The sequence below is a fragment of the Bacillus rossius genome, chromosome 5 (assembly GCF_032445375.1).
Source record: "Bacillus rossius redtenbacheri isolate Brsri chromosome 5, Brsri_v3, whole genome shotgun sequence".
In the NCBI taxonomy this organism is placed as follows: domain Eukaryota; kingdom Metazoa; phylum Arthropoda; class Insecta; order Phasmatodea; family Bacillidae; genus Bacillus; species Bacillus rossius.
In genome coordinates this window covers 57,183,460-57,193,000 of record NC_086333.1, presented here as the reverse complement: position 1 = coordinate 57,193,000, position 9,541 = coordinate 57,183,460, and the positions used below count along the sequence as shown (strand labels likewise).

Genomic DNA, 9,541 nt, shown 5'->3' with positions numbered 1-9,541 from the left:
TTTAATCGTTACGGTGTCCTGGGTGGCCTAAACAGCCTGGGGAGTCCCTTGCCGACGTGTCCCTGCCTGCAGCCACGAGGCAAAGAACCCCGACCTCGAATCGAAATTCTAGCTTTCACAATTTAAATTCACTAATTGTAAGACAGGCAGTGGGGACGGCGTCAATGTAATAGTTTTTACTATACGGGATTGTTAAAAAAATTTAAATTTGTTTTTGTAATTTCCAGTTATAAGGTCATTCCGGGGACTTTCTAGAATTATTTTTCTCTATGAGTATAAACCAATCGAACTATTCTACAATGTAATTATTAGTATCAGATATTTCTTAGAATGCAAAATCGAGAATAAGTTGTATTTTATTGTATTTTTGAGGTATGACGTAACGTTAGTTTTTAGTTTTACATATTTTATTGCATTGGGTAGTTTTAAGATTTAGTTATAGATAACTGACTGTCATTTCTACTGTTGTGTGGTTAGCGCTCCCGGCTACAACCGGCATTGTTTAAACAAATTACATTAAAATGAATACAGTGAGTTCAACGCCATCGTTCACAACAAAATTTCGTCTCTGCGGTGTGACGTTAAGATGGGTATGTTATATCATGCAAGTTTTACATTTTATCCAATAACCCGGAATAGGGCTTGAAGAAGTGAAGAATGGCTCATTAATAATGTGTACCTTGGGAAGGGAGAGGGAGAAGAATACTTAATACTTGGCTCTGTTCTATATTACGATTGTTCCATTTAGTTGAAATTGAGGATATTTTACCATCTAAACACCGGTATCGCAATTTTGATCATATACCTATTTAACATTATTTACATAATTAAATACAGGTAAGGCCAAATTGAGTACATCGGGTAGGAATGTACTCGACTTCACGATACCAAGAAATTTTTTTTATACATTTTACATACATTTAAAGATTTAAATACCAGTATCACCAAATAGAATATCCTGGGTGGGATTGTATTCCACAATACAGTGAAAAAAGAAATTGTACACCTGTCAAACAACTTGTTCATGGCAAATTAAAAATAACACATTTCCATTTTCAATCTTTTTTATATATATTTGTAATCAATACTCTCGAACTCTCTTTCTTACAATCCCCAATAACACACTACGTATTTACATTACATTACATTATAAACATGAAATTTTTTACGTACACATGACTGTACATTTATGTAATTTACTTGTATTAAATTTGCCTAAATAAAATTTCATCTTAAATTTAAATTTATCATTGCTTTTATACAATGTCCACTAAATAGTTTCCTTCTGTTCTACATTGATACCAATACATGAAAAACTATACTGATGACAATTGAATTATGTTCTCTCATTCTCCTACTCCCATGTCACTCACTTCCCCTACCTTTTTCCCCTCCTGTGGTAAGCTGCCTGAATTGCTGGTATCATGTTCTAGATTTGACCTCATAAAATCATTGTAAAATTTCATTAACTCTTTAAGATTTTACATGTTTGTGAAGCTGACTTGACTCGGACAACTTTTTATTTTAATTATTCTTCTTATTTTCCGGAAGTTACTACTCTGAGATATTACCACAAGAGAGAAATAGTGAAATAAAAATCATCAAAACCTTTGTAAGAAGTTAATTACAGTAACATTAGTTATTTAATACCCACATTATACTATGGTACGATGCAGATGCACAACCCCACACTGTGAAAGTAGCAGACCAAAATATGTTCAAACAACGTATTCAATTATTTTTTTTCTTTCTTACAAAAAAGGCTTAAGTTTCACTGAAATACAATCACCACTTGAACAGTTGTGAACATTTCTGATCACTGGTTGTTTGTATGCATATGCATATATATATGTGTGTATGTATATGTATATATGTGTGTATGTATATGTATAAGTATGTATATATATTTATATACCTATATATAAGAAAAATTATAAATTAACAATATTTTCAATGTCATGTGACATAACCTAACCAACCTTTCATTTTATTGTCGGTCACCTACTAGATGTGTGAAAATAAAGATTAAAACAAAATAACTCTGAATGTCAACAAAATAATGCATTTTCCCATAGTTGCACAATTGCTTACAACACAAATGACAATGGTGTAGAACACACGTAATATCTTAAGATAATTGTTCCTTATCATGTATCCAAGTTGATCCCTTGATCCTGATGGCATGTTCATATATATTGATTCGGTGGTACATGATGCTTGCTGTTTTAATTTAGTACGTCGAAAGCTCCAGACTAAGCAAAGACTCAACTGCCAGAATACAAACAAATTACCTATGTTATTTATTTATTTATTCAATTTTTGTTCTGTAGATCCCATATGGAGGTAAGGACTCCGGGATATAGAATAAGTCAGTTAATACAAATATATACATATATACAAACAAACTGTACAACCACAAAAAAAAATATATATATTACACAGTACTTTTTACATTTCAAATGTAAGAAAGAGATTAAAAAAAAAAACATGGGTACCTACATAAAAAAGAACATGGGTACACAAGAAATTGTATAAACTGAAGTCTAAACCTCAGAGTGAAGAGTTAATTTACAAAACTCAATATATTTCTCGTTTTCTGATGTATTTAAATAAAATTTACCAGAGTTTAGTTTTATTATCAGTTATTAGGTCAAAGAATTCTATAAGAGAGTAGGAAGGATGTTCTAAGAGAACTTGTTTGATTGTTCTTTTGAATATAGGTAAATGGGTTATATTTGTGACATTTTGTGGCAATAAGTTGTAAATTTTTATGCCTATGTAATTTGTGCCCTTTTCATACTGACTGGTATTATGACCTGTTATTCTCAATTTATTGGAGTTTCTTGTGTTGTATAAATGAATATCTAGATTTTTTTGTAAATAGCGTTTCTCCTTATGTATGAATAATAGTATTCTTAGTATATACTCGTTTATGACTGTTAAGATTTTAAGTTTTCTGAATTTTTGTTTACAGTGAGCTGACATTTTGTCATGTGTCATTATACGAATAGCTCTTTTTTGTAATTTTAGAATTGTTTCAATTCTCACAGAGTTTCCCCAGATTTCTATATTATATGTCATTATAGAGTGGAAGTGAGCGTAGTAGACAGTTTTTAATGTTTCAATACTAACTATGTCTGCCAGTCTTCTTAGTACATAGCAGGATACACTTAGCCTGCTAGCGACAGAGTTAATATGGTCTTTATACTTTAGCTGTTCATCTATGTTCACACCAAGGAATTTAACATTTGATGTTCTAGTTATGATATTACTGTTAAACTTTAATTCAAACTTTTCTTCTACTGGATTATGTCTGTTCCTAAAATTTATACAATTTGTTTTAGAGGTATTTAGTACAAGTTTATTTGCTTCCAACCAGTGATATAGATGGCCAAGGATTAAATTTGCCTTAGATACGATGTTGTCTACATTTTTACCTTTCACTAGTATTGAGGTGTCATCAGCAAATAGCACTGTGCTGGCTTGTGGGATGTTTAAAGGCAGGTCATTAATATACACTAAGAACAATAGAGGTCCTAGGTTACTGCCTTGAGGGACTCCATGTTTAATGACTTTCCAGTCTGAGAACACTATGTTATTGTTTGATTTTATTTCCACTCTCTGTTTACGGTTGTGCAAATATGAATACATTAGGTCTTGTGGAAATGTTTACTTTTGTATTCCACTTTCAATCATAATTCATTGTTATATCACAAGTTTCTATCATGTCCAGGATCTTTTGATGTATGAAATAAAACAGCATGTACCTCAGTATCAATATTTGCATTAACATGTCATCAGGAACACAATATAAACTTGAATTCATGATACAGAATTTTTACCACCTGAAACAACTCTAAGCAATAATGGACGTCATAATTGAAAATTTTGAGCAAATCAGTAACAATTAATTTCATTCCAGTTTCTTCTTTTGTTAATGTAAAATAAGTATACATAATTTTTGGAGAAATAAGGTAATTATTTCTTATCATGTAACCAATCCAACGATCCTGTATATATTAATTCTGTGGTTCATGATGCTTGCTGTTTTAATTTAGTATGTCGAAAGAGCCTGTACATAGTAAAAACTCAAACATCACAAAACAAAGAAATTATTCAGGCCTTGTCGAAATTTTTTCTTTCTTAAGCATTTTACAATCATAAGTTATTGTTATATCACAGTTTATGTCTAGGTTGTTTCAAGGTACTAAATTAAAACAGTAAGCATCATGTACCACAGGATTAACATTTACAGGATCGTGCTATCAGTATCAAGGGTAAACTTTGATATTTGATGCAGAACAGTTACCAAAATAATTTTATAAATATAATTTTAAAGGATGTATGCATTTTTTGCCCTCTGGTTCTAGAGATGGCGACAAAAGATGTGTGCTCGAAAGAAGACTCAGTGAATACAGATCCTTTTGAAACTGTGCTCCTGATCATAAAAGAGGAGGTGAAGGTTAGTGCGGGCTGATGTAATATGTCTAAACAGCAGGAGGCGTCTGTCCTGTCTTTATTGTTATTTTTTGTTGGCTCAGGTGCCATACTGATAGTGTGCAATTGTAAGTTCTTGTTGAGCAGAATGAACCAGCAATGTCTGGAGGGTACTCAATTTTAATGTGTAGTTAATCCCACTTTCGCATTCATAGATACCATGCAAGATATTGTGTGATGTATTCACACTAGGCCTGTTCATGTTAATTTCTTTAGGTAAGTACTATAATTCTTATCCGAAACAAATACAGTTTATGCTTTTAAAGTATAATTTGAACAAAATTTATGCCCAACAGATATAAAAAAAATTCAGACATAATAATTTCATTTGTTTTGACATTGCATTAAAGATTATCAGCGTCTCTACAATAATGTCTTCTATATTGTGTATATAGTACCACATAAAATTAAAATAAAAAATATCAACAGTTTTGCTTTGTGCGATGCTTGCATAAATGTCGGTATGCTTATGACAACTTATTTTTACAGGGAGTAATTGCTAAACTGGTCTCATGAAAACTTTTACATAAGAGTGACCCAGCTTTACTCTTTACTTAGCCTGCATTCACACAACAGTTCTCTGCTAATTTTAGTGATTCTCCGTCTTTCTCACAAGTACGTTTGTAGCAGTTGGCTGCAGTGTAGGTGGTGACTGACTGTGGCAGAGTGAAGAGAAAGAGGATGGAGAGTGGGTGCCTTCCCATTTTGAAAAGTCGCTGGTTCCATCCAATAGATCGGCAGGAGCAAAGGTGGTGGTGTTGGAGGAAGGAGAGGTGGCGTCTGACAACAGTCTAGAGTGGGGGCAGCTGGGAGCGGCAGACACTCAAACAGGTAGGTGTTCATTTCATCTGTGTGGAAGCAGGAAACAAGTTTGTGGCGTCTGACAAAAAAAATATCTATGTACAGAATTACACAGTATAAGTTTAACTTTGTCTGCAAGATGCGACATTGGTGTAGTTCAAATAACAATAATGTGATGCCTGCCCGTAAATATTACATTGAATTTCAAGGTTTTAAGTCCTAGTCAAAATGCTGACTGCACTTACCAGGGGCAAAGGAAAAAAAAGGGGGGGGGAGGGTATACTATCTCCCCTTTCCCCCTGAAATATTGGAATATCTATCATTCCCACCAACAAACGAAAAGATTTAAAAGCAAATAACAGGAAAATTGTTTATATCCCCCTCCCCCATCTCCTCTAGTAATTAATTTCTTTGTACACTTCTGCCGCTTACTACTACCACCAAGCCAAGAGTGAGAAATTGACAGACTACACATGCTTTAAAACAATAGCCAATCACAGCATTCTATTACATACTGGAAGCTTCCTTCACTTTTCTACATAATCATGTATATTTAAACTTTTGTCGTATCTGTCCACTAGCTTCAGAATTTCCATGTCATACTCTTCTTCCGCCAGTTCATTAAGCCAGGTATTCAATACATTCTCCAACTCTTCATCACTTCCAAAACGTTTACCACCCAGAAACTCTTTCAGCTTAAGGAAAAGATGGTAATCGCTAGGAGCAAGGTTCGGACTATAAGGTGGATGATAAAAACTTTCTCATTTGAATTGATCCAGAGATTCTGAGTTGCAGCAGTGTGAGGGCTGGCATTGTCATAAAGAAGCATAATTTCTCCAGAAAGCATTCCTCGCCTCCTGGTTTGGTTGGCGTGCTGTAGTTTTCTTATAGTCTCACTAACGATTTGCATTGGTCGTAGTGCCTTTTGAATGAAATCCACTGAAAGAACACCTTTACAATCCCAAAAGATGGTTGACAAGACCTTTTGTTGTGGGGAAGAGTGAGTTTTTGAATTTCTGTATTTTTTTTTTTGGGGGGGGGGGAGGGGGAGGGATGATGCCACATAAATGATTGGTACTTGCTCTTTGGGGTGATGTGACTAGCTCAAGTCTCATCACCAGTCAGTCCAGTCAAGAAAGCCATCTCCATCTGTGTGATATCTTGTCAAGAATGTCAATACTTAGCCTATTGTCTCGAATTTTGTGTTGGTCACTGAGTTGCTGCGGAACCCATTGTGCACAAATTTCACCACGCAAAGAACGATAAATATCTGGAAACATGTGCTATTCAGTGAAGGTTATGTGCCTGTCTTGCAAGATTCTGTTCACTGTAGTCTTCAGGTATTCTGTGACAAGCAATGGGCTTCCAGGTCGAGTTTCATGGTGCACATTTGTTCATTCAATGTTGAACATTTCACACCATTTTCTCACATTTCTTTTGTTCATTACATTATCACCACACACTGCTTTCAGTTGCTGGTAAACTTTGCCGGTTTCATCTTTTTAGCACTTAGAAATCGAATAGCACTCCTTACCTCACAGTCAGCAGGATTTTCAATCATACAGTTCATTTTGACCACTCCAACTGTAGAAGGGCGACTTCTTGCTACCTCCACTCAAAGCATTACGAGCACAGCTGTTAACGAAACCAGTTGACTCTGAAGAAAGAAAGATGAGTGAGCTGCGCGGCGGAAATGCACGAGCAGTTTTTTGTTTCAATGCAGTGAACTTGCGGCAGAACAGTATAACGTGGGAATTCTGAAGCTCATGGACAGATAAAACAAATGTTTGAATATAGTAGGTGATTATGTAAAGAAGTGAAGGAAGCTTCTGGTATATAACAGAATTGTTTTTTCCAGTAAATATTGTTTTCATTTTATTTAACTGAACTGTCTTTATTTTCTGGATGATCCTTATAAATGCAATAATTTTACAGGTGCCGTGTTAAAATATTCCCAGGTAATGGGTATCCATTGGTCGTCGAAATGCCTCTATTTCAAAAATAATTGAACAATCACTACTAAAAGAAACGATTTTCCTCTTGATGCCTGCTTGTCTCACGACCCCCTACCCCTCTACAAGTCACAGGGTGGAACATTTGTTTATATTGTTTACTCTTATGAAAAAATACATACACAATTTGTTTACATCACTCTCTTACCAGTTACAAGCCTTGAAGACTTTTTTCCAAGGTTAGATGTTACACATCATTGGCAAGCACTAAAAAGACTCGCTCACTTTTTTCTATGTAAAAAATTATACTATGAATAAAAAATTTAAGAAAATTTCATTGAAAGGTCCTGAAACAGAACTGAATTATTTTTCTGACCCAGATATCTTTGTATATGTTTAACAGTCATGGTAAATGGACCTTTCAAGTATGTCATTAAATGATTCATGTTACTTTCTATTTATGGTTTGTTCAGTGTAGGTTTTTAATTTTGTTTTGTTTTGGTACCCAACTTTCAGATTAATATGAAATAGTATAGAATTCCTCTTGCAGATATTTAGGGTGTAGTGTCCATAAGTCAGAAACATTCATAGTTTTATGAACGCTTGTTTGCAGTATATTGTATATCATTACAGACTATTTCATGAACATAATTGTTTTGTTTTTTTTCTAGAATATGAAATAAGTAATGAATATCCTAGCTCGGAGGAAGATGTGATTGCAGAGGATTATAACTTTACACAGCTGTCGAGCTCGGAGGATGATTACGAACAACTGGCGAGGTCTGGTCGCTCAGCTCAGTTGGAGATGTTGAGATTGAGTTTGGAGAAGAACACAGAAGCACTACAATCAGTGAATCGAAAGGGATATTTTTCTGTGGTGGCTAATGAACCCAGTGGTTCATACATCAGTGAGAAGTTCTCCTCCCGTACAACGAGCAGTGCTAAGGTTTCTCAAAATGGGTATTTGATTCCACATGTCAGAACACATTCCGATGTGGGGCTTTTCTCATGTTCATTGTGTTCTGCCGAGTTCAGTCAAAAATGTTACTTGGATACTCACATAATAACGCACACTGATGAGAATCAGTTAACGTGCCCGCTATGTTTTGCAGAATTCATTCAAAAAAGTGATTTGAATATACACCTGAGAACACACACTGGTGAGAGATATTTCTCATGTTCATTGTGTTCTGATAAGTTCACAAAAAAATGTTATTTGCTTGAACACATGAGTACACATGCTGATGATAAGGTTTTTTTATGTTCATTGTGTTCTGCAAAGTTTAATAAGAAGAGTGATGTAAACAGACACATGAGAACACACAATAGCAAAAGGCATGTGCCATGTTCATTATGTCCCGCTAAGTTCTTTAAGCAGAATCAATTAGATGCACACCTGCTTAGAAAACATACTGATAAGGAGCCTATCTCATGTTCATTGTGCTCTTCTAAGTTCAAAAAAAAGTATCTTCTTAACCTGCATATGAGGACACACACGGGTGAAAAGCCATTCTCATGTTCTTTATGTAGTCTTAGGTTTGCTGCTAAGTGTAATCTTCAGGCACATATGAGAACACATACTGGTGAAAAGCCATTTGCATGTAAAATGTGTCTGGATAGGTTTGCTGCGAAGTGTACTTTGAAGAGGCACGCAATGAAAGTACACTGTGAAGTGCCTCTTCATGAAGCTATGGGAAGCTGATGATTTCATGGCTTGCTTTAGCGTTGCTGCATGGGCAGAAATAAAATGGATTTATTGTAATTTTATGTTTGGATTGATTAAAAGTTATTTAATTAAAAGATTCTTACTTTTTTTAGTTGTTAATAATCCATTATTTTGTTGAGTGACCTTTGTATTACAGTAAAACCTCATTACGAAGTACTTCACTTTAAAGTATACCTATACTTTCATATCCTTACAACATGGGTGTCGCAACCGGGGAGACGGGGGGGACACGTCCCCCGTCCCCCCCCCCCCCCCGTCCCCCCTCCCAAATAATAAAAGTCTTCAATTTTGTTCCCTCAAATAATATACGTATTTAGTTTCGTAGTTATATTAAAAATATGATTTCTGTGATATAACCCATATGTTGCGCATGATGCATTTAGTCCAATCGTGGTAATATGAGCACTTTATAATTTGAATATTCGTGTAAAATCAAAATCAGGTCCGATACCAAGGAGAGATACTATAATAATAGTGAATGTAATCACTTTATTACTCATGTTTGTGTACATGTGCAAAATATTCTTAATACTGCTGCTGCATTTAAGTGTAACGTTCAGGTTTC

General features: G+C 34.8%; 1 protein-coding gene across 3 annotated transcripts; it reads left to right on the top strand.

The window, feature by feature from the left end:
• Nucleotides 1-280: 280 nt before the first annotated feature.
• LOC134531830 (gastrula zinc finger protein XlCGF57.1-like) lies at nt 281-9,050 on the top strand. Of its 3 annotated transcripts, XM_063367794.1 has the most exons (5): nt 281-372; nt 478-590; nt 4,373-4,462; nt 5,163-5,328; nt 7,922-9,050. In XM_063367794.1, exons 2-5 carry the CDS (start codon nt 522-524, stop codon nt 8,950-8,952), a joined length of 1,356 nt encoding a protein of 451 aa, XP_063223864.1. In that variant the 5' UTR covers nt 281-372; nt 478-521; the 3' UTR covers nt 8,953-9,050. The 3 variants fall into 3 exon arrangements, with proteins under 3 accessions (XP_063223864.1, XP_063223867.1, XP_063223866.1); XM_063367797.1 differs by lacking the exon at nt 478-590 and having other exon boundaries at nt 4,371-4,462; XM_063367796.1 differs by lacking the exon at nt 281-372 and having other exon boundaries at nt 381-590; nt 4,371-4,462.
• Nucleotides 9,051-9,541: the final 491 nt, after the last annotated feature.

What these genes read in the sequence shown, in the direction of transcription:
- LOC134531830 (XM_063367794.1), top strand. Translation starts at nt 522, where the DNA reads ATGAATACAGTGAGTTCAACGCCATCGTTCACAACAAAATTTCGTCTC. An exon ending in TCATAAAAGAGGAGGTGAAG is followed by an intron (nt 4,463 to 5,162) that starts GTTAGTGCGGGC and finishes TGACTGTGGCAG; the next exon opens with AGTGAAGAGAAAGAGGATGG. An exon ending in AGCGGCAGACACTCAAACAG is followed by an intron (nt 5,329 to 7,921) that starts GTAGGTGTTCAT and finishes TTTTTTTTCTAG; the next exon opens with AATATGAAATAAGTAATGAA.